Raw genomic sequence first — 25,976 nt, forward strand, 5'->3', positions numbered from 1 at the left:
CAGTGAACTCAAGGTGTATACAAATATGTTATATCAAAAAGCAGGCAAAGCCACTGAAAAGAGAAATTTGATTAGTTCTGCAGCTACCCTCCTTGAATACATGCAAGTGCACAATAAAAAATTGGAAACACTTGAATGTGAACACCCTTGCAAGCTAAAAGAAAAGAGAAGCAAGCAAAATCTTCAACCAAATTAATTAACTTTGATCGCCACTGAATTATCTGTAGAGTCTTGTATCGTGGAAGCAAGGAACAGGATGTGGTTATTGGTAGCCAGTATACTCATTCTAAAACACAAATGCAAACATGGATTAACTCAGTTCTTTATTTACATGAACAGGTAGCTGCTACTCAACTTTAATTGAGTTCATATGTTGTGGTATAAGCTCATCCGTAATAGTCCTCTTGCTGACAATATCAGTATCTTGCTATTACAATTAATTTGGTCACCATGTACCATCATAGCCAGTGATGTGAGCTGACAGACGCCAACTGGAATGTGAGTTAGTGATTGAGTGAAGCCCTCCTGTCAGTGGCAGTGGCCTAAATACTTGCTGTTGAGAGGGTGTTGGTGGTATGTTGCTAGTTGGTGTGTCTTTGGCCTCTCTTGTGATAAGTGCACTTGATCCAGTGCCTGCTATTGATCTTTGCACTGCAAATGGTTCAAATGGCTCTGAGCACTATGAGACTTAACTTCTGAGGTCATCAGTCCCCTATAACTTAGACCTACTTAAACCTGACTAACCAAAGGACATCACTCACATCCATGCCCGTGGCAGGATTCGAACCTGTGGCAATAGCGGTCGCGCAGTTCCAGACTGTAGCGCCTAGAACAGCTCGACCATCCCGGCCAGCTTTGCACTACATCTTTGCCAACCGGTGTGCTGGGAATAGCTTATACCAGCACAGATGCATTGTTGGTGTGCAATGCCTTCCATCTCTGTGGAGGAAGGTGATCAAGATGTAGGGCAATTACACTGAGGGCTGAATGTCAGTCAAAAGTTCGGTATGAATTATAACCATGTTGCCTCTACTTTTTATCCAACCCATGTAGCAGCATTTGCTGATACCTGATTCCAAGTTTTCATATCACTTATGAGGGATTAAATATAACTCTCAAATTAATTTCAGGGAGAAGAATTTAAATGTTGTTAAAATTTGTTTATTTCATTCAAACAAGGAAAACAAACACTATGTTTGTGTGTATTTTTCTTATTAATATGAATCTAGGTATCATGCACTGCATTTACTTTTAAGTACAACTACTATGGATCGCTAATAATGCATCAGCCAGTTCTTTTCCCAAACAATTACAGTTACATAAATAATTAATTTGTTAGTATTTCAAATAATCAGTCACAAAATCTTGACAACTGTCTAATACAGACTACTTTGTTACAACAGACTTTGTGCAGGAAAACTATTGATCAGTTTCCAGACAAAATATAGTAGTGAAAGCAGATCAGTAATCAGTTAACACAATCTAAAAGATGTAGTTATAGTTATTATGACAGTTGTGGCCTTTGCTGTGTATTCAGTGTAAAAACATTCATATTCCATTAAACAAGCTTATTCTGTGGTACATCTTATTCTCTACATCGTGATGGCAGATGGATGTAGTGGCAGCTCTCGGAATATGATGATGCAACCTAGTGGCCGCTGGTCATTGCTAATGTCATACTTCCAAGTCTGTGTGGCAGAACTTCTTTCTCATAATACAAGCCCATCGCTGTATGTGGAATGAAAAATGTAATAGTATTTATAATTATCACTTAATACTCAGGTTATTAAAGTTATTTAACATTACTGTAAAAAATTGGCTTAACTAGATGGTGGTGGACCTCTTATATCTTTCAGGCACTTACTACATATGGGAGGATGCGATTTGTCATCAAATTAGCCCTTAGGAACTTAGGTGCACTGAGTACTAGTTATTGGCCTAGGAAGATGCAACACAAACATGGGGTCTGAATAATAAAACCTGTAATATTTGCTATTTCATGATATTAACTGAACCCTGAATTAATAACTTTGCCTGACAGTTCAGAAATTGTTGAGGATGAACAACAGTGTTTTGATTCTTGAGTAAAAATCACCACGTAAGCCTATGTTACTTGCACAGAATAAATGAACTGTCATTTATGAAACAATGCTTTCATTCCCTGGCACTCTAACTAAGCCAACTTTCCATTTCAGCCATAGGACATCACTGCAGTTCAACAGAGTGAAACATCAAGAGTGAAACCTACAAATAACTTTTAGCAGAAATTAAAATCAACACTACTGTATTTCCTCATACTAAATGCAGTCAGGTGTCACTTAGCATTTCTAACTAGCCCTCAGAATCAGTCATTACATTCAAGAGCAACAGCAGTATCCTGTTGACACAGCGTACATTGTTATAAAGTCATGTCAGAATTGAACTTACTTTTAAACATTTTTCTTTTTTGTAATTTCAACCTGCATCAGTGAGATTTTGGACTCTTTACTGGCTACCTTGTTCTTGCCTGGTTGTCAGCTGCACATTGCTGTCAACTAGTTATTGAGTTCACAGATCATTTAATCAGCAGCAGCAACCTGTAACTTAAATTATGCTTTCTATAACAATGAAAACAATCAATTCTTGATAAAAAAATTTAATTGGGTAGATAAAAAATCTACTCATCAAGTGGCAGCAGAACACACACATAAAAGACTGTTGTGATTGGTAGGCTTTCGGAGCCAGTGGTTCTTTCTTCAGGCAGAAGGGTTGAAGGGGAAGGAAGAAAGGTGAAGGAAAAGGACAGGAGAGGTCTAGGAAAAGGGGTAGATTTTGGGAATGTCACCCAGAACCGCAGGTCAGAGGATTTTAACCATACGGGATGAGAAGAAAAATTATGCTTTCTGCAACATACACCAACATCTATGAACACAATGGGAAACCCCCTTATCAAGATGGTGTTTTCTTTCTCAGCTGTCCATATAACTCTGGTTAAGGTAATTTAAGACAGCCAATATTAACAGTCTGCCACAACTGTTTTCCTATAGCTGTAAATGTATTCACCAGAATTGTCATATATCAGTGGACTAACAATGTAACAAAAACAGTAACATAGGCAGAATTCATGACAAAGCTGGCAATAAGACTATAATATGAAGAGATCTAGCCAATTGATGAAGTTTGTTACAATGAGAATTAATGATATGTTGGGGAGTTCCCACCTGAGCAATTAAGAGCTGGTGTTAGAGGGGGAGAATCCAGATGTCACAGGCTGTGAAGCAGTCATTAAAGTGAAAGACATAATTTTGGACAATATTTTAAGCAACTGTGTGGCCACAGTTTGGTGGTGGCCACTCATGTGGATGTAGAGCCTGTTAGTTATCACGGCCATTTAGAATGCAGCACAGTGTATGCTTTCACATTTGGCCCAGCCTTTGATGGGTTAGAGGACGGCAGTGCCAGGATTGGAATACGTGGTAGTGGGAGGATGCATGGGACAAATCTGACACCTGATTGTATTGCAGAAATATGAGCTATGAGTCAAGAGATTAGGGGCAGTAGTAAATTAGGGATGGACAAGGATATTGCTTATATTGGGCAGGTGATGGAATACCACTGTGGGAGTGATGGGGAGGATATATCATATTTCAGGTCAGGATGGGAGATAATCGAAACCCTGGTGGAGTATGTCAGTCAGTTGCTTCATTTCTGTGTGGTACTGAGTCACAAGAGGACAGCTTCTTTGTGGCTGGACTGTGATGTATGGGGGATGGTAGATGACTGGTGAGACAAGGTATTGGAGATATCTCTGGACAAGTTTGGGAAGGTTATTTCAGTCTCTGATGCTCATCACAGATGTAACAGATGTTTGAGAGGTTATGTACATTAGTCTAGGCAATGCAACAATAATTTTCAAGCAATAGGTATCAGCCAACTTTTGCAAGATGAACTAGCTTTAGATTATCAAGTCATACATTTTTTTTAACCTAGTGCCATTCTGGATCAGGTGAAACAGCATGCAGAGTCACTGTGTGGGAATTTAATAAAGGAAGACTGGTGTTATAGTGGGCGGGCCAGGTAATATAGCACCAGAGATCCCATGTATTCCACAGTGTGACCAGATAGAGGTGACATTAGCATCAAATCATACCAGTAATGAGTCTGTACCTGTTTTTGGCTGCTAAGATGAACCTCTTTGTGACTCTTTTTTTCAGAAGAGTTTGTTTTCAATTGGAAAGGCTGTTTGTGTTGAGTGCAGCAACATATATTGGTTTAGTTCCTATTGATCCTATCAGAAGATGAGGTTACACTGAGCATGACCTTCACCTCAACAGTAAAGGGAAATGAAACTGGCAGTGCTCAAGGCAAAAAACTTAATGGGGTGGGCACTGTCAAAAGTAATAAAATACCCGTGTGTACAGGTGTTACGGCAGTACCTATTTATGAGGGAATATAGCACTGAAACAAACATTCACTTTGAGAAAGTAACCAAAGAATTCAATTCTAGCCTACTACAAGAGTCTTCCTAAAAGTAAAGAACATTCTGATCTGACAAGGCATGCTGTTCTCCCCCCACTCATGTTGCCATGTCGAAGATCTTCCTAATCATTGGTGCAGTTATGATGCTAACACTGAGCAAGAACAGTTGTTTACTGTTTATTTGTGAATTTTAAAAATGTATAACAAAATTAATGACCCTGACAAGTGTGAGGTTTTAGTGTAATACAGTTTGAATAAAAAAATGTCCACCCTATCAAAATTTACATATAGACAGTGATATCTGATTATCAAGTGCTAATGTGCTATAGCACACTGTAAATATTGCACTTAAGTGAAACCATTTCTCTTTGAATGCAAGCCAGAAATCATACAAAGATTATGCTATTTCTCTTCGAATGCAAGCCGGAAACCACATTAAAATTATGCCATTTCTCTTCAAATGAGTGCTGGTACACTAATGACATGAAAAAAAAACATGTTTTTAAAATTATTTAATTGGATAGATAATTTAATTGGAATGATAATTTTATCAATAATTGATTGTTTTCATTGTTGAAAAACATGTTTTGTAACACTCTTTCCACAATAAGTAGAAACCAGTGTCGAGGGCAGGAAATGATGGCTGGCCAACTGAGAGAAGTGAAGCAATTGTCAGTCTTTGAGTGCGCATGCTCTGATATGACCTAATAACTTCTGGCGCTATGGGTGCTACATTACTCACAGCATCAGATTATTAGTTTTCTTTGAAGTTGTGTGTAATGTATTGTGCAAGTGTAGATTTTAGAGGAGCAGTTGTTGTAATAGTGCTGTGGCTGAGTGGTCAATTGCCGTGATTAGCAGTTCATCGACACAGGTTTGACTTTTGCTGCTGCCAACATATTATTTTCTTCTTTTCATTTTGCTTTACTCCTCTCAGTGTTAAACCACTAATTATGAAATTTACATATATTTAAAACAGTTCAGTTTACGTAAGTAAAATTAATTGTTACAATTACTACTATAAGTCAAAAGGCTATAGACGGTGAGTAAAAAAAAAGGGGGAATATAAAAGGAAATTTAGTATGAAAGTGTGTTTTTTTAGATAATTCTGCTAAAGATGCCCTTTTACATTAGATCTTTGGAAGATGAAGTGAGATTTAAAGAGTCAGGTAGATTTACTCAAAATGTTCCAAATGTAAATGTAACAGGAAGTTGTTTAATGGGGGTCACCAATTTGACCCAGACCCTGTGAGTAGAAGCAGGTAGATACCCCTTTAAAGTTTTTATGTATTTCACCTAGTTGGCTATAGGAAAATATAAAATGCTGTCTAAAGATTTATGCATAGAGTAGAAGGGACTTCTGGCAGTATTTATTTTATTCCTCACAATGTTAAATGATTAATTATAAAATTGAAATATATTTAAAGAGTTCAGTTTATTTATGTATCAATTTAGTTATGATTACTACCCTAGTAAATCACCTGTTTATGATTGCTACACTAGTAAGTCACCCGTTTATAGGCACCCACATTGTATCACACTGGTAAAATTTTGCACAAGCCGCCACTATATATAGATGACCAAAGTTTATGGAAATTTGGTGAATGAAGCTTCAGTTTGAAAAGGTGCATCATGGAAGAACACTCATGTTGAAGGTATGTCAGGCCAACCTTCAGTGGTGACTGTTGAAGGTATGAGGAAAAACTTAACAGGATTGCTATTTTAGTATTGATGCACTGATTTTGTGCTTGCTTGGAATTTCATAAGCAGTACTTCAAATTATTAGTGATGATATGAGATAAATACAAAAAACATGTATGTGCCAGGTGGGTCCCCAAATTTCAACAAGTGAACACAAAAAAACTGGGAACTACACTAACTTTTCTCACTTGGTATGAAAAGGATGATAAGGAGTTTTTGAACCACATTATTACTGGTGATGAGACCAGGGCTTCTCATTTAAAGTTCAGAAAGAAAGTGCCAGTCAATAGAATGGCATCATTCATGATCCTCAACAAAACAAATAAAAACCCAAACAAATTCTGAGCACCACAAAGCTTATGGCCACTATGTTTTGGGATTGAAAGGGCATCCTACTGCTTAACTTTATACCTAGGTGGGAGATCATAAATGCAATGACCCACTGTCACATCCTGCACTAACAAAGCTGTACCATCCAAAACACACGGCACAGAGTGTTGCTCAGCAGCATTGTGCTTCTTGATGACAATGCTAGCTCACATTCCGGTGCATAGCAGTGTAAGTGGAAATTTTTGAGCATCCAACTTGTAGCTCAGACTTGATCCTGAGTGTTTACTATCTTTTTGTCAAATTGGTGGGTCTTTTGAGCAGAAAGCACTATGTGAAACGGGAATACAGATAACTGTATACACAACAAACTGTTCCCATAAATGTCTATACATACATGTATTTCAGCACAACCAAAGATACACGTGTACACTGTACTAGGTACAAAGGCTGACTGTAACATTAATATGGCAAGATCATGCTTTACATGGTCGATGTGACCTATCAACACCGCACACTGCCTGGCCCCCTCTTCCCCCACCCCCCTCCCCCCACAGTATGGAGTACGGCCTGTGAGACCTGAGGGGAGGTCATGTGGGCATCAACGTTTGAGTGAGTAGTGCGAGGTGGCAAGTACACAACTGGAAGCTCCATCTCAGTCAGAGCAGTGTGCTAAGGTGTGTTGATGGGCTGCAGGTCCACCTTGTAATCAGACAGCCGGTGGGGGCAGATGATGTGTCGGCCGGCCCGGGAGTAGTAGAGGGAGCCGGGGGGGAATTGGTATGGTGTCCAATTTTGTTGCATTGTCAGGAAATGCAGCTGCATGCCCAGGTTTGACAGTCCTGCTTAATATTTTTCTGAACAAAATGCTCGATGATGAGGCATGTGGTTGTGCGGACGCTGGGTGGGCAAGATTATGCAAGGTGTCGAAGGCTTGTCGGCGCAACGTGGGAGGGAGCAATGGCCACAGAGTGCCAATAGAAGAGTCACACCACACTTCGTCTGAAACATCGGGGAACTTGGCTTTGGTAAACAACACAATCAATGTCTGGGGATCTGTGAGGAGAGCTTGAGATTCCTTGTCAGAGGCCTGGAGAGTGGCGAGGTTGGATAAATTGATGATGTGTGAGACAGTATTGATCCATGAGAAGAAATCAGCAGGGATGTTTTCTGTGCCTTTAATGTAGTGTATGTCTGTAGTAAATTGAGAGACCAGGTCGAAGTGGTGGAAACGCCGAGTGGGTGTATCCTCGGGGGGGTTGCCGAAGGTGTCCGCCAGTGGTTTGTGGTCAGTAAGGATGAAGAAAGAATGGCCCTCGATGTCAGGGCAAAAGTGTTTAACGACTTCATAGACCACCAGAAGTTCTCTATCAAAAGCGGAATATTTCGTCTGTGCTGTAGACAGTTTTTTACAGAAGAAATGAAGGGGTGAAACCGTGTCGTGTTTGTGTTGCTGTAATACCACCCCACCCGCGTTGTCGTTGGTGTCCATAGTGATGAACAACTCGGCAGATGGATTGGGGTGGGCGAATATGACAGCGTGAGCCAATGCTGTCTTTGGAGCCCTGAAGTCCTCTATCATAGTTTCAGTCCAACGGACTGGCTTAAGGCTCGAAGTCTGTTTGCCGGACAGCGAGTCTGTTAGCAGGGCCTGCACAGCAGCAGCAGAAGCTAGATTTCAGCGGTAGTAATTTATAGTACCCAGGAAACGTCGGAGTTCTTTGTACATATACGGGGGTGGCGTGGCAATGACGTGATAGCCAGCATGCGGGATTTGGGAGGTTGTATTCCATCTACAGAGATGGTGTAACCCAAAAATGTCACAGAAGACTGGCGCAATTGGAATTTATCTTTGTTGAACTTGACACCATTGGAGTTCAAGGCATGGAGGACCTGGCATAAATGATCTTCGTGGTCCTCAGTCGACTTGCTGAAAATGAGGATGTCTTCCAGGTATGCAAAGCAGAACTCAAACTGTTGTAAGATTGAGTCATTGAAACGTTGCCACGTTTGTGCCACATTCTTTAAGCCGAATAGCATGATGTTGTATTGGAACAAATAGAGCGGCGTGATGATAGCAGCCTTTGGAGTGTCTTCCAGCGCTACAGAAATCTGGTGATAGGCACGTTTACAGTCGATCACACTAAAGATTGTGGCCCCCAATAACATATGGGTGAAATCATTTATGTTCGGCACTGGGTAATTGTCCATAATGGTATGAGCATTTAAGTGTCTGTAGTCACCACACATTTGAAAAGAACCACCGTGTTTGGTGATGAGGTGAATCAGTGAAGACCAATTGCTGTCCGATGGCTGTAGAATGCCTGCTTCCAGAAGTTTGTTAATTTGCTGCTGGGCCATGCACATGTTAATGGGGTTGAGGCATCTAACCTTGTGCCTAATAGGAGGGCCAGCAGTGGTAATTATCTTGTGTGTCATTCCGTCAGTGACAGAAGAGACTGAGAAGTGCACACGAGGCTGAGTAACGTCCTGACATTAAGATTTGGGATGAATGGGGCGCGATGAGGCATAGCCGTTAGTGTTAGTGGGAAAAGGCAGCACGAAATTCAGACGCCTATGATGTGAGCGCAGCGTGCACTTGTTTGGAGAGGTCGGCTGCACACGCAGCATGGAGCAGATCGGGCACGCAGCAATTGTCTGTTGTTAGCTTTGCCTTAAGTAACCGGCGCGGGTGAGAGAGGTGTTGGCATTGTACGGGAAATGGCAATGGCCGCTGAATCATGTGGTTGGCGCGCGAGAGAGGAGGAACGTCTACCAACACGCAGTGTGGCTACCTGTGTAATGGGCATGTTTGCATGCGCGTGTGACTGTCATTAGAAGCACTGAAAGACATGGCGCTGCACGTAGCGGGCATATGGCGGGTGCAGAGGTTACTGAATGCGAATCATCACATGTAATGAATGTTTTTGAACTAATCTGATGAGTGAACCAAATCACTTGTCGCAATGGAAATGGAATGACGAGAATAAGTGCCTGAGCACAGTATCTGTGTTGCAGAAGGGTGGTGTAGAACTGAACCTTGGACTATGTTCCGGTAGAGTTTTTAATGGGACAAGAAATCCATACCTAGAATTGGTTTGTCAAACGTTCAGGAAACGTAGAGGAGGAGATAGGTGCACCATAACTTTAGCAGAGCCAACAGTTTGTAATGTTGATTCATTGACAGCATGTAGAAGCGACTTTGTCAGTGAAAAAATGGGAGGAGCCAACGATGTAGGTAGGATGGACACGTCAGTGACTGTGTTGACGAGGAAAACAAGCTGCGACGAAATGTCGGTCATGTATAAATGACCACTCAGCCAAGAGGATGAGTGGATGGAGTGCAATGTTTGAGGATGCCTGTGAAGTTACCCACAGGACTCCGCATCTTTCAGATCATGGGGTTGGCATTTGGGTGCTGGCAAGGTAATCTGCACTTCTTGGCTTCATCCTCGAAAATCTTGTTGAACCAACAGTATGGATGAGCCAGTGGTGGTGATTGTGATAGCGGAGGAGGTTTGTCCTTGTTGATCCGTTCTGGAATGTAAACTGGGACGTATGGTGGATGTGCGATTCTAGAGCGCTCAAAAAAAGGAGACAGCAAACGAGTACTGCCCAGTGGTGTAGATGGCATGCCGACGAACAAGCTGTGCGTGTGCCCACAGACGGCTGGTAAGCAGGCGGCGTAGTACCAACCAGCAGTTAGAGGTGTGCTGGTTGTTTATGTCACATTAGTCCATATAGATGATCTGCAATGCGAAGGCGAGAGCCGATAGACTCGGAAGAGTGTGGTAACAGGTGTATCTGCAGCTTGGTAGGTAACTTGGCAGACCATACCATACCACCCACAGGGTAACGTCTGGCATCATGTGTTCACTAACAGGTAGCCGAAGGTGGCGCCAGAGTTGTGATCGAATGCAGTCCCCCAGGTGTTCCTTGTACAGGATCTTGATTATTAATTCATGTGGCAACCAGGCGAGTTGGTCCGATATTGTCTTCTTGGCGAACTCATATTTTGGCAGCGGCGGTGGTGAAAGGAGGTGGTCACAACTTAAATCTGAGTGGTCATAGAGGTGCGTGATGAGACATAGAAATTTAGAGCTGTTGTCAGTCACCTGATGTAACTCCAAAAGGTGCTCCACAAGCACGAACCATGAAACTGGGTTGTCCTTGTATAAAGGAGGTAGCTTCGGCAGATGGCCAGGGTGGGGAGGTGGGGGGGGGGGGGGGGGATGAATTAGGGTGGCTTTGATGTATCTTGGAAGGCCTGCTGTCCCGTGGTAGGATAGGTTGTCCTGTAACCTGGCACTACTGGCATGGGTGTGTTACTAGTGAACACGTCCCGAACAATGGACGGTTGCAATGTCCCTGATGAGTCACGGAAGCACAACATGGCAGGCATGGTCAGTACCGTGGGAATGAACAGATGAGTGTTGCATGAGGTAGGCCCATAAACTGGACTGGAGGTTAAAGGCACAGTTCTTAAATTGTCCACCTCAGAAATGACGTGGAAGGCTGGTGCAACAGGCACAGACAATACTGCGAAAGGAGTGAATGGCTATATGGTCAGAATCGGGGCCTTCTGTGAATGGGAAAAGGGGGGGGGGTAGGGAGGTGTGGTTTGGTACTTGGTGTGGCAACAGTGAGAGTTTTCTGTGCAAATTAGAAATGCACCCCGTCTGGTAGGACCATAAATCGCTGGTGAAACCTGCTGGCGGTCACATTGTCATGGAACAATTTTCCTGGACGGTGAAGTGCCATCAGGTTGTACTCAAACCCACATGGTCAAGAAACTGGGCAACAGATCTGGTGCTTGAGCTTGGCAAACTTGATGTATAAAAATGTTTGTTATTAAATTGTGAGGAAGACAAACCTGGCATAGCTTGATAGCAGTTGACCATGTGTGCGTTTTGCACAAATGGCGGTGTTGCACACGGCACTAATGTAACCATTGTTGCGGCGCATAGAGGATCAAAACATGTATGCGAATTTGGGTCCTTTTGAACACTACATGAGCAATCGATCTTTACACAATTCTGGAAATCGTTCACTTCATCTTTCACATGTTGGCATGGGCAGTTCGGCGACACGAAACATGAGTCTAGTGTTTGAGGTAATGGTATAACACTCGGCTGTTGTATAGCTGCAAAGTTTGAGGTTAACTTCATTGGAGATTGCGAATCACTGTCCGTTAGTGGCAAAACAACCGCCGGCAGGCGATTGGAGTGGCCTGGTAGTAGTAGCTGAGCCTCCAAATCCATGTATAAAACATTGGGACATTGGGTGAGGCAGCCATGGCATCGAATGTAAAACCTGTTGATTCCACACAGCCGGTGTGGAAGTCGCAGAAGACATAGAAATTTCGAAGTCCCCAATATGGGAAACGGAAATACGGATAACTGTATATGCAACAAACTGTTCCTATGAATGTCTATACATACATATATTTCAGCACAAAGAAAGATCACATGTACACTGTACAAGGTACAAAGGGTGACTATAACATTAACATGGCGTCTCGTCAGAGCGGTTAGAGTTCAAAGATCATGCTTTATGTGGTCGATGTGACCTATCGACACCACAGCACTTTGGAAATGACAACAGACTGAAAGAGGACATTTGTGACTGTTTCAACAACTTCGTAGTAACCGAAGACATAAGTAAGCTTGTGGAGCAGTATAACATAAGTTTAAATTTGGACAGTGACTACCAGTAAGTAAAAAATAGCTAAGATATTGAAACAGCTTGTAAAATTAGTTTACTCTCATTATCTTGCATAAAAATATCTGGAGAAATAAATGTTCTTTACTATTAGAATGGCCCTCATACATTCTTGATAAATGCAGTTGGTTGCAAATTTTCTCCTACCAAGCCTAACTTGATCAGTGTAAAATGTTCACTTTTCTTATTGAATCACAAATTTTGAGGACTGAGGAGTGAAATTAATGAACCACTTACTTCATTGATAAATTATAGTCATCAAACACAATTGACATAATGTGACACACTGAACATCATGTGACCAGTGGTATGGATATGTTAAATGTTACAGAATTTAAATTAGGTATCTACTTCCATAGCATAGGTAAGGAGAAAGAAAGAGTTTCCTGTTATAAGAAATCTCCAGACATTTAAGAACATAGCTGCTGATAAATTTTGCCTAAAGCTGCAACTGAAAGAATGCACTACTGTAGTACAATTTTGTAACAAAGGTATTATTATAGTAATTTTTGTAAGTATTCTGTAGAAAATTTTAACCCATTTTTAATTCACATTGAAGCTTTGTTGGCTTGTTTAACAGTAAAATAAATAAATAGTGACTGCTGGTGATGCTGATTAAATTTACATCCAACTAGAATAGCTGACTGTGCCAAATCACCGAGTGATGATATCTTTATAGTACCCAGGAATCTGGATCACATCACAAAACCAATAGCCCATGGCCCCTCAGTTTGTTCAGCTTGTTATGTTAAGCATAGATACAATCAAATGATCTATTGAATCTAAGTTGAGAGGGTACTTCATGGACTAAAGGCTGAGTATCTTAATAAACTGCTCAGATAGGTAAACTGGAGAGGTATTTACCGTGCTCATTACATGAATGAAAAATGAAAGACATTTAATAATAATATTCTACCAATATCTGAAAATAATTTTCACTCAGAAGTAGTTGAGATTGACTGATGCCTGTAAAAACCATTGGTTACTTAAAGAAGAAATGTATCTTGTGGGACAGAAAGGAAACTGTATCTGTCATTCAGGAATAACTTCAATTTTGATACTGTGCTCTTTCGAGAAATGCCACAGAATATTGAAGAATGTACACTAACATCTGCCAAAATTGCCAAGTCAGCAAATAGTACGTAACACAGTTTTACGTATTGTGTGTATACATTATAGTAGAAGGAATACTTGTGTGATTAAATTTGTAAGTGATGTGTGCAAACTTTAGTAGCTGGAGTGCAATGTGACTGATCTGATGCTTGTAGTCTCCTCTCAGTAGAATTGTTGTTGGTCACCTTGAAGCTGAAATTAAAAAAGATTGAGGGATGTTGTTTGCTCAAAAATGTACACAGCACCATAATTTAAATTGCACTAAGACACACATTTATTCTTCACTAAGTTCAGTTATTGAGAATGGTGACTAGTTTGTGCACTATGAAAATATATTTGTGCACTGAACCAGATCAGCACCTACAGTAGTTACCTATAAACATTGTGATGGTGAATTTGAATATTTAATAGTGGCAAAAACACAGTTCACGTTTACATGAAAACCTGACAATTGACAAACAATACTGTAATAGTTTATCAGAGAAGAATACAATGATTACATTAATTCAGTCCATAATGAATAGCACTCATTTTGATGACAATGATATTCCACACTTTTTATCAAATACGACACAGTTCAGTGAAATGTTCCTTAATTTGAGGTAGTGTAATCACTCAAAAATCTGTAAACATTGCTATACAAGGAGCCAAATGAAAATGAGATGGATGGATAAAAAGTAAGCAAATGGTTTGTTATTTCAAAGGTAATCACCATAACTGTTAAACAGTTATGTGGGAGAGAGAGGTCAATGTCTTCATGAAAAAATGTTTGCAGTTGCTTACAGAACCATGATTGTACCCAGGTCAACCAAATTGATGGACATGAATGTCTTTCTTCAGGGCTGAAAAAATATGAAAATCACACAGGCAGTGATAGAAACTGTCCGGAGGATGTGTAAGGACTTCTCAGCGAAACTTTGGGTGCTGATGACTGCACAGTTGAGTGCCCACAAACCAAACAATATCATCATGAGCAAAAAATGTGCAGTATAGTCAAAATAACCATGAGAACATTTTGGCCTATCCATTTTACAATTTTGAATGAACTGCAAGAATTAATGTGATTTTGGCTCATAGAAAATGTTGCTAGTCAGAAATATAGAAAAATACATTGACTCTTATTCTTATGTGATGTGGATCCCCTGGTTTAAAAGTGTGAGCACCATATTGCAAATTAGGGTAAAAGACGTGAAATTATTAATGAGTGAGTTAATTGAACAACGCTCTGTGTCATTTTCTATTGAGAAATTGAAGTAACAAAAGTAGATATTCGAAGTTTGGAATCTAACAATGCTATGATGAAGTCTGCAGTGGAGAATGGGGCTGCTGATGAACTTGAATGATAATTATCTCTTCAATTACTGGTAATTGTTGTTGTTGTTGTTGTTGTCTTCAGTCCTGAGACTGGTTTGATGCAGCTCTCCATGCTACTCTATCCTCTGCAAGCTTCATCTCCCAGTACCTACTGCAACCCACATCCTTCTGAATCTGCTTAGTGTATTCATCTCTTGGTCTCCCTCTATGAGTTTTACCCTCCAAGCTGCCCTCCAACACTAAATTGGTGATCCCTTGATGCCTAAGAACATGTCCTGCCAACCAATCCCTTCTTTTGGTCAAGTTGTGCCACAAACTTCTTTTCTCTCCAATCCTATTCATTACTTCCTCATTAGTTATGTGATCTACCATCTAATCTTCAGCATTCTTCTGTAGCACCACATTTTGAAAGTTTCTATTCTCGTTTTGTCCAAACTATTTATTGTCCATGTTTCACTTCCATACATGGCTACACTCCATACAAATACTTTCAGAAAAGACATCCTGACACTTAAATCCATACTTGATGTTAACAAATTTCTCTTCTTCAGAAACGCTTTCCTTGCCATTACCAGTCTACATTTTATATCACTCTACTTCGACCATCATCAGTTATTTTGCTCCCCAAATAGCAAAACTCCTTTACTACTTTAAGTGTCTCATTTCCTAATCTAATTCCCTCAGCAGCACCCGACTTAATTTGACTGCATTCCATTATCCTTGTTTTGATTTTGTTGATGATCATCTTATATACTCCTCTCAAGAGACAGTCCATTCCATTCAACTGCTCTTCCAAGTCCTTTGCTGTCTCTGACAGAATTACAATGTCATTGGCAAACCTCGAAGTTTTTATTTGTTCTCCATGGATTTTAATACCTACTCCGAACTTTTCTTTTGTTTCCTTTACTGCTTGCTCAATATACAGATTGAATAACATCGGGGAGAGGCTACACTCCTGTCTCACTCCCTTCCCAACCACTGCTTCCCTTTCATGCCCCTCGACTCTTATAACTGCCATCTGGTTTCTGTACAAATTGTAAAAAGCCTTTTGCTCTCTGTATTTTACCCCTGCCACCTTTAGAATTTGAAAGAGAGTATTCCAGTCAACATTGTCAAAAGCTTTCTCTAAGTTTACAAATGCTAGAAACTTAGGTTTGCCTTTTCTTAATCTTTCTTTTAAGATAAGTCGTAAAGTCAGTATTGCCTCATGTGTTCCAGTGTTTCTACGGAATCCAAACTGATCTTCCCCGAGGTCGGCTTCTACTAGTTTTTCCATTCGTCTGTAAAGAATTCGTGTTAGTATTTTGCAGCTATGGCTTATTAAACTAATTGTTTGGTAATTTTCACATCTGTCAACACCTGCTTTCTTTGGGATTAGAATTATTATATTCTTCTTTAAGTCTGAGGGTATTTCGCCTGTTTCATACATCTTGCTCACTAGATGGTAGAGTTTTGTCAGGACTGGCTCTCCCAAGGCCGTAAGTAGTTCTAATGGAATGTTGTCTACTCCCGGGGCCTTGTTTCAACTCAGGTCTTTCAGTGCTCTGTCAAACCCTCCATGCAGTATTGTATCTCCCATTTCATCTTCATCTACATCGTCTTCCATTTCCATAATATTGTCCTGAAGAACATCACCCTTGTATAGTCCCTCTATATACTCCTTCCACCTTTCTGCTTTCCCTTCTTTGCTTAGAACTGGGTTTCCATCTGAGCTCTTGATGTTCATAGAAGTGGCTCTCTTTTCTCCAAAGGTCTCTTTAATTTTACTGTAGGCAGAGTGTATCTTACCCCTAGTGAGATAAGCCTCTACATCCTTACATATGTCCTCTAGCCATCCCTGCCTAGCCATTTTGCACTTCCTGTCGATCTCATTTTTGAGACGTTTGTATTCCTTTTTGCCTGCTTCATTTATTGCATTTTTATATTTTTTCCTTTCATCAATTAAATTCAATATTTCTTCTGTTACCCAAGGATGTCTACTAGCCCTCGTCTTTTTACCTACTTGATCCTCTGCTGCCTTCACTACTTCATCCCTTAAAGCTACCCATTCGTCTTCTACTGTATTTCTTTCCCCCATTCCTGTCAATTGTTCCCTTATGCTCTCCCTGAAACTCTGTACAACGTCTGGTTCTTTCAGTTTATCCAGGTCCCATCTCCTTAAATTCCCACCTTTCTGCAGTTTCTTCAGTTTTAACCTACAGGTCATAACCAATAGATTGTGGTCAGAGTCCACATCTGCCCCTGGAAATGTCTTACAATTTAAAACCTGGTTCCTAAATCTCTGTCTTACCATTATATAATCTGTCTCCAGGGTTCTTCCATGTATACAACCTTCTTTCATGATGTGGTAATTAGTTTTTGAAAATTCAAAGTACTTTGCAGGAAAGCAGGACTGACTGCCAGACTTTCTATAGGTATTGGTGATCTTTCTTAAATATAGTCATTATAAATTTGAAAACTCAATAAACCACGGAATAATGTAGATAGAGAGGTAAAAATTGACACACATGCTTGGAATGACATAGGGTTTTATTAGAACCAACCATATTGCTAGATGCGTGAGAGATCTCTCACACACGTCGTTTGGTGATGATTGTGTGCTCAGCCTCAATTTCATCATGCTTGGCCTCCCAGGTCCCCAGACCTCAGTCTGTGCGATTATTGGCTTTGGGGTTACCTGAAGTTGCAAGTGTATCATGATCGATCGACATCTCTAGGGATGCTGAAAGACAACATCAGACGCCAATGCTTCACCCTAACTCCGGACATGCTTTACAGTGTTGTTCACCACATTATTCCTCGACTACAGCTATTGTTGAGGAATGATGGGGGACATATTGAGCATTTCTTGTAAAGAACATCATCTTTGCTTTGTCTTACTTTGTTATGCTAATTATTGCTATTCTGATCAGATGAAGCACCATCTGTCGGACATTTTTTTAACTTTTGTATTTTTTTGGTGCTAATAAAACCCCATGTTATTTCAAGCATGTGTGTCAATTTTTACCTCTCTATCTACATTATTCCGTGATTTATTCAGTTTACAAATTTATACTGACTTTTTGATCAACCGGTATTAATGACCTCATAGCATTTTGCACCTTGTGAACTGTAGTACTTACATCAGTTAATTGTATTTTCTAATTATGAGTATCCCAATGGAAATTCATTACACCAGTGTGACCCAAAGAACCAAAATGTTTATCTTAATGATAAATTCAAGTGAAATCCAGTTTAAGTAAAAATGTGAGTTTTTATGTAAGAGTTACATGCCAATACACAGATGTATAAAAAATAAGATAAAAATTAAAAATAAAAAAGGTTGCTAATGGGAGCAGAAGAAACATAACAAATGAGAAGTCTTCATCATGCTATGTGACAAGATATGTTGTCTTGCAGAAACAATGACTCTAACTGAGTTGAATCAAACTGAGACTGTATGACAGAAATGAGTGCACCTTTCATTCTGCTGCAACTGTATACTCGAGTTCATCAATTGTAGTGGCTGGCAAATGGTGATGTGCCAGTCCCTCAGAAAACCATGAGTGGAGGTTTTCAGTGGAGGAGGGTTTGGAGAATGTGCTAAACCGGGGCAACAGTATTGAGGTAGGTCAGGACAGCACAGGCAACGTGCAGTCTTGCATTAAAAAGGTATTTCCAACAATATAGGACTCAGCCTCTGGCCTTAACACCCCAGAATGTAACATCTGCAGGTCAAATTACTGGCTGTTTGAACCAGAAGAGATCATATTGTGTACCCAGTGACACTTCATAACATAACGCAGGCTCTGGGTGTGCACAGAGATGACAAATGTACTCTGGCCATGTTCATTCTCCTTGGAACTCATGCATACAGGGTGTTACAAAAAGGTACGGCCAAACTTTCAGGAAACATTCCTCACACACAAAGAAAGAAAATATGTTATGTGGCCATGTGTCCGGAAATGCTTACTTTCCATGTTAGAGCTCATTTTATTACTTCTCTTCAAATCACATTAATCATGGAATGGAAAGACACAGCAACAAAATGTACCAGCGTGACTTCAAACACTTTGTTACAGGAAATGTTCAAAATGTCCTTCGTTAGCAAGGATAAATGCATCCACCCTCCGTCGCATGGAATCCCTGATGCGCTGATGCAGCCCTGGAGAATGGCGTATTGTATCAGAGCCATCCACAATACGAGCACGAAGAGTCTCTACACTTGGTACAGGGGTTGCATAGACAAGAGCTTTCAAATGCCCCCATAAATGAAAGTCAAGAGGGTTGAGGTCAGGAGAACATGGAGGCCATGGAATTAGTCCGCCTCAACCAATCCATCGGTCACCGAATCTGTTGTTGAGAAGCGTACGAACACTTCGACTGAAATGTGCAGGAGCTCCATCGTGCATGAACCACATGTTGTGTCGTACTTCTAAAGGCACATGTTCTAGCAGCACAGGTAGAGTATCCAGTATGAAATCATGAGAATGTGCTCCATTGCACATAGGTGGAAGAACAAACTAAAATGAGCTCTAACATGGATTTTAAGTGTTTCCGGACACATGTGCACATAACATATTTTCTTTATCTGTGTGTAAGGAATGTTTCCTGAAAGTTTGGCCGTACCTTTTTGTAACACCCTGTATAAATACATCCATTGTGATATGGTGAATGCAGAACCAGAACTCATTTGTAAAGATGGTATGTTGCAGCTCCTGTGTTCATGGTTGTTGTTGGAAACATCACTGTTGGTGTGCCTCTCTCTGCTGCTGGTCAAGGGAAGTCACAACAATGGTCACCATGCTGATAGTTCATTGTGCTCCCGATGTCATCACACAGCCCATGTAGATACTCGTCTTGCTACAAAAAAACAATATTGTGACACAAGGTATGTGACATGGCTGTACAATTCTGCATGGCAAAGCAGACAATCTATCTGTCCTCTCTGGTCCCAGTTGCAAGGAACAATTGAGATCCTGCATGGAATTGACTATGATCTTCCTGGAACCATCAATTCCATATTGGCATGTAAGACATGGGTTCCTGGCCAAAGTGAGGAGCATAAACTTAAGTCTGGATAGGCTATTATCCTGCCACTTTGAATTCTGACATGCACTTGTAGGCTTTTGTCCTTCTTGTACAATGCATAAGAAAATTTTCTCACATGCAGAAAACATCCAAATATCATTTCAGAATGAGAAACTCGCTGCGTAATCCTTCCTTGCATGTAGGGTTTAGATAGCGGTGCTGCTACATACCTTATACGACTGTGCTGAAACGGTAATGATTTGTGTATCCATGCATGTGGTACACTTAATGCTATTTTGATTTTTGTTGCATGCAAACTTCATGGTGTTGTGCTTTTAAAGACCAGTAGTTTAATTCAGACATTACAGCCAATGTGTTACCAGAAGAGGACAGCCACATTAGGTAGAAAAATAAAGACAGTTTGCAATATAGTGAAGAATAATTTGGGTATTATTAAAGATGAAGAGTGCCAGATAGCTTTAAGAGTTTAGTGAAGGACAATATGGGTATTAGTAGAGATGAAGAGGGGCAGATAGCCATAAGAGTATAGGGGATGTTGGTAACATATGATTGGTGTCACAGAACTCTTTAATAAGCAGTTTTTACTGACAACTGAGGATATGCCTTCGTTAGGTTTAGTACTGCCCTGAAACTAGAATTTCCAGATCACTTCAGAGACTTCTACATCTACATTTATGCCTACACTCTGAAAACCATTGTGAAGTCCATGGCAGAGGGTACATCCCATTCTACCTACTATCACGGTTTTTCCTATTTCATTCACTTAAGTACGGGAAAAATGACTGTTTAAATGCCTCTGTGCATGCTGTAATTAATCTAATGTTATACTCTGATCCATATGGAAGCAATACATAAGGGTGTTGTAGTATATTCATAGAGTCATCAGTTAAAGCCAGTTCTTGAAAATTTGTAAGTAGGCTATTTAGGATAGTTTACATCTATGTTAAAGAGTCTGCCAGTTCAGTTTCTTAAGCATCTCTGTGACACTTCTCCATGCATCAAAAAAACCTGTGAAAATTTGTGCTGCCATGCTCTGTATACGTACAATATTTCCTGTTAGTCATATTTGGTATCGGCCCCACACACTTGAGCAATATTGTAGAGTGGGTTGCACAACTGATTTGTAAGCAATCTCCTTTGTAGATTGATTTAACTTTCACAATGTTCTACCAGTAAACCAAAGTCTACAACCTGCTTTACCCTGACTGGCCCTGTGTGAATCGCTGCATATCATATCCCTGCAAAGTGTTACATCCAGGTATTTGTATGAGTTGGCAGATTCCAACACTGACTTAGTGATGTTAAGGTCATAGGATACTACATTTGTTTCCATTTTGTGAAGTGCATAATTTTACGTTTCTGAACATTTGAAGCAAGTTGCCAATATTTTCACCACTCTGAAATCTTTTCAAGATCTGACTTAAAATTTATGCAATTTCTTTCAGGCAGTAATTCATTATAGATAACTGTGAAAAGTCTGAGGTTACTATTACTATTGTCCATAAAATCATTAATATACAACATGAACAGCATCCCCAGTCCAGTCAAAAACTTCACTTGATACACCATATGATCATACTTTTGACAATAAGTATAGATGTGTTACTGAGTCAAATGCATGTTGGAAATCAAGAAATGCTACATCTGCCTGACTGCCTTGATCCAAAGCTTTCAGTATGTCATGTAAGAAGAGTGAGAATTGGGTGTCACATGATCTATATTTTCAGAATCTGTGCTGATTGGCTTCGAGAAGGCCATTTTGTTCATGATATCTCATTATGTTTGAGCTCAGGATATGTTCTAAGATTCTACAACAGACTGATGTCAAGAATATTGGGTGGTAGTTTCTGCATCACTTCTACTATCCTTCTTGTAAATGGGTGTGATCTGTGCTTTCTTCCTCCTAATGGGCGTGGTTCTTTGTTTGTGAGATCCATGATAGATTATAGTTAAAAGATGGGCTAACTCAGCCACACGTCCACTATAGAATCTGACAGTGGTTCCTGTGGGCCCTAGAGCTTTGTCAGTTTTAATGATTCCTGTGACACTAAAATTTATTTTTCTCACATTTCAATGGTATGATTGAATTGAGGCAATTGTACTAATTTTTTCTTTTTAAACAAACATTTTAAAATGGAATTAACTGCATCAGTTTTTGCTTTGCTACCCTCAGTTTCAGTTTCTGTCTCACTCATGAATGGTTGGACACTAACTTCAGTGCCATGCCACTAACAGCCCTTACATATGACCACAATTTCTTTGGGCTTTGTGATAGATCATTTGGCAATATTCTGCTACTGCAGTCATAGAAGGCTTCATACATTGTTTGACACCCAAATGTGTTTTGTTCAGCATCACTCTATCTATAGCCCTATTCTTTGTTTTATACCCATAATGTAGTAGTCTGTGTTTCTTTAGAAGTTTCTTTACAGTGACTGTATACCATGGAGGATCCCTCCGATTATAATCTGTCCCACTGGGTACATACCTATCCAGTGCATGGTCAACTATTTTTTCAATCTTGAGCCGTAGTTTCTCTACATGATCTCTCCCTGTGCTGAAAGTTTCAAGTTCTTTGATTTTTTATCTAGTGTACTGAACATATAGATCTTGCTGTGTGTTTAAGTTGCTCCTTGTGGTTACGTAATCACTATTTCCATAATCGCATCATGTTTACTGATACCAGTTTTGATGTGGATATCCTCAAAGAGGTCAGGTCCATTTTTTTTTTTAATCATTTGAGCCAATATATTTCTGTCATAAGCGGGGTCCTGAGCTATCTGTTCTTGGTAGTTTTCAGAGAAAGCATTTAGTAATGTTTCACAGGAAGTTTTATCATGCCCAATACTAACAAAATGATCTTGGAGCCCAGATAATATGTTCTCTACCTTTTCAGCAACTCACTGGAATGATCCAAGTATGATCTCGGAGCCCAGACAATAAGTATTATTGGTTCAAACATGCACCACTATCTGCAGTTAGCTGCACCCTGTTCCCTCAATGGCTGCCAGAACAGCCTCTTCAACATCTTGAATGCTGTTACCACATGAGCAAATTATGGAGTATCACACAGGATTTATGAGTGAATTGAAGAGTTTCTAGCATATAGGATGTTGTTCTTAATGGTGGGGAAACTCACTGTTCATTGATGACCTTGGATGGCATTAGATATATATGTATATGCTGATACTGTGTTAGATATAGTTCCATGCTGTTGACATATGAACAGAAGACTGAATATCAAACTAGATTTGTGACTGGGTTGGATGGTCACTAGCAAATAGACAGTTATTCCTCACATAGAGGGAATTTCATTCTTAAAAAGTAGTTTATTGCATTGTAATTACATGCATTGCTTTAGGGAATATTATTACAGCTTCTAAGAATGGTGCTGTCTAGTGCAGTGTGTGTGATGATGTAGGTGTTGGCATGTCTCACTGCTCAGTCTGGACATTCATCAACATAGTAAGCCGCTGTGCTATTTCAGAACTGAGACTTTAGGAACACCTCTGTGTAAGTGCTTGCTAAGTGATGTCTTTGTGCCTTAAAATGCCTGAGATAAATATGTTTGATTGTACCACTATTGTTGAATGGGTGCATAGATGGGACCACAGAGCACTGATGGTAGTTGCGGTGGTTGTTTAGTTAGTTGGTTAGCTACATTTCCATAGATCATTTGTACAATTCTTTTATCAAAATGATGTGGAATGAATCAGTTTCCAAAATGTGTTTACATGATTATTGCTAACATTAAAGAACACATTATTATTTTAGTTATATTCATGCAATTACACTTAAAAAGAAGATTTTTTTGTTTTTGTTTTTAGTGGCTACTAGTTTTTAAATAGAAATCCATCAATGAAATAGAAGGAATGGGAGAAATAATTTTAAGTTAGATTTGAAACTTGCTTTACTAAATGCCATAAATTTTATATTACTGGGGAAATGATGAAAGATTTTTATTACTGATATTGTACTCCTTTCTGAGCCACTGAGAGCTTTAATAATGGGTAATAAAGGTCATTTTTCCCTCTTTTGCTATAGGTATGGACATCACTATTCTTATTAAACTGTGGTGGATTATTTACAATGAATTTCATCGGCAAATATATGTAGCGTGAAGGCACAGTTAAAATGTCTTGCACCTTGAAGAGATACCTACATGACATCCATGTGTGCACACCACGTATTATTCTTAGTGCTCATTTTTGTGCAATCAATACTTTCTTCTAAATGATCATTTACCCCAGAAAATTATTCCGTAAGACATTATTGAGCGGAAATATGCAATTATACGAAGAGACTAAGTATGTGAATTTAACTGTTTAAGAAGGTGTTTCAAATTTTCATCAGTATGTACATCAGAAATTTTGGATCATTCTACCATATTTACAGACACCTCACGTGCAGCATCAATTGTTAAAATGTCTGTATTTGCTGTACACAACTGAATATAGTATGTTTTTTTCCAGAATTTAGGGTGAGTCAATTTTCTGAGGGCCATTTTAAAATTATCTGGAAAATATCATGTACCATCTCTTCTGACTCTTTCTCTCTAATGGGATTTATCATGACACTAGCACTGCCTGCAAATAATACCAGTTCTGCTTTTTTAATGTTAAGTGGAGGGTCCAAGTCACTAAAATTTTCTACCCTTCTGACCTTGTTCAAATTATTCAGTGCAACCTTTTGCATTCTGTTTGTTGAGCATGTTTCAAACCAGAAAATGAGCACTAAGAATAATACGTGGTGTGCACACATGGATGTCATGTAGGTATCTCTTCAAGTAGCAAGACATGTTTCAAACCGGTTGTGCATATTGCCAGCAGTTTCATAAAACTTGAGTTTTTCTAAGAGAGTAACATGATATATAGAACCAAATGCCGTGGAAAGACCACAAAAAATATTTACTGGTGATGTTTTATTGTTTAAGACTTGTACTATTTGATGAGTGAATGCATAGAGAGCATTCTCGGTGGAGCAAACCTTCTGCAAATCAAAACTGAAATATGCTAAGTAACTTCTTTCTGCTTAAGTGGGAGAGTACTCTTCAGTATATTACTTATTTGAACATTTTGGAAAAAGGAGTCACTAGAGAAATTCAATGGTACTTGTTTAAATCTGTCTTATTATTTTTCCTATGAAGAGGTTTAACAACTTCATATTTTAACCTATCTGGGAAAATTCCCCATGCCAGTGATACATTGCACCTATCACTAAGCACATTGCTTATTAAGTTGAAACCACTTTTCAGGATTCTGTTTGAAATTCCATCAACACCAGATGAGCTTTTGGTTTTTAGAATTCTATTAATTTCATTGAAGGATGTTGGCACTACTTCTAGTTGCTTAATGTTTTATGGAAAAACATTTATAATATATTCTCTTGCTTCTTCAACTGAAACATTTAGTCCTATTTTGCTGCCACATTTAGAAAGTGATTGTTAAAAGTACTTACAACTTGTGAATTATCAGTCACAGCATTGTCATTAATTTTAATTGTTGTGGTATCTTGTTCACTAACTCACTGTCCTGTCTTTTGTTTGAAAATATCCTATACAGTTTAAAATTTATTATCTGCATTATTTCTTTCTTTCAGGACCTGCATATTTTCAGATATTCTAATGACGTTTTAAAAATACTATGATATTTTTTGATAGTATACAGATAATGTTAGATCTTGGCATTCTCTGGCTATTATATAACTTACCCTCTTCCACTTGCATGGTATTTTACTTCAGTTAGTTATCCACACTTTACTAGCTTTTTTAAAGGAGGTTATGGATAATTTTTTTTAGAAAAACAGCTTTCAAATACTAACACAAATTATCTGTGAAAAAAATTTATTTGACATTAGCATCTCTTGCTGTATATATCTTATCCCATACCACACTTTTTAACGTAATCATAAAACATTGCACCCTCTTCTCACTGCTTTTGTACAAACCTGCCTCAGAGCTCTACATTGCTGCATTGTTAATTTTCATTAACTGTACATTTGGATCAGACAGTCCATCAACAATTAACATTAATTATTTCATCCTGATCATTGTCTATAAAAATGTTATCAGTGTCCTACTATCTTGATGCACACGAGTTGGAAAATTGGCTACTGAAATTAAATTGAATACTGTAATCTTACCTTCCCACACATCACCAGTAAATTTTCCGTCTGTGAATAAAACTTGATTTGTTTCAAAAGCATCGAGAAGTGTAACTTTTTTACTCATCTTCATTTTCTCATTGTTGGCTGCAAGTCATCACATCTAGGGGTAGAGTCTTCAGACTGAAATTTTTTTAACTTTGTGGGTT

General features: G+C 39.3%; 1 protein-coding gene across 2 annotated transcripts in view; it reads left to right on the forward strand.

Annotated features, from left to right (window-relative positions):
* The window catches only part of LOC126337076 (pseudouridine-5'-phosphate glycosidase-like), a 1,418,644-nt gene that overhangs the window by 169,916 nt on the left and 1,222,752 nt on the right, over positions 1 to 25,976 (forward strand). Inside the window, exon 10 of one of the 2 annotated variants that reach the window (XM_050001421.1) lies at positions 2,196 to 5,852. The exons of the other annotated variant lie outside the window; for it this stretch is intronic. Within the exon in view, the coding sequence (XP_049857378.1) occupies positions 2,196 to 2,201 (6 nt within the window). The 3' untranslated portion in view covers positions 2,202 to 5,852. Of the gene's footprint in view, positions 1 to 2,195; positions 5,853 to 25,976 lie in introns of those variants that run through there. 2 annotated transcript variants of the gene reach the window in all.

Source organism: Schistocerca gregaria, chromosome 2 (assembly GCF_023897955.1).
Source record: "Schistocerca gregaria isolate iqSchGreg1 chromosome 2, iqSchGreg1.2, whole genome shotgun sequence".
Classification (NCBI taxonomy): Eukaryota; Metazoa; Arthropoda; class Insecta; order Orthoptera; family Acrididae; genus Schistocerca; species Schistocerca gregaria.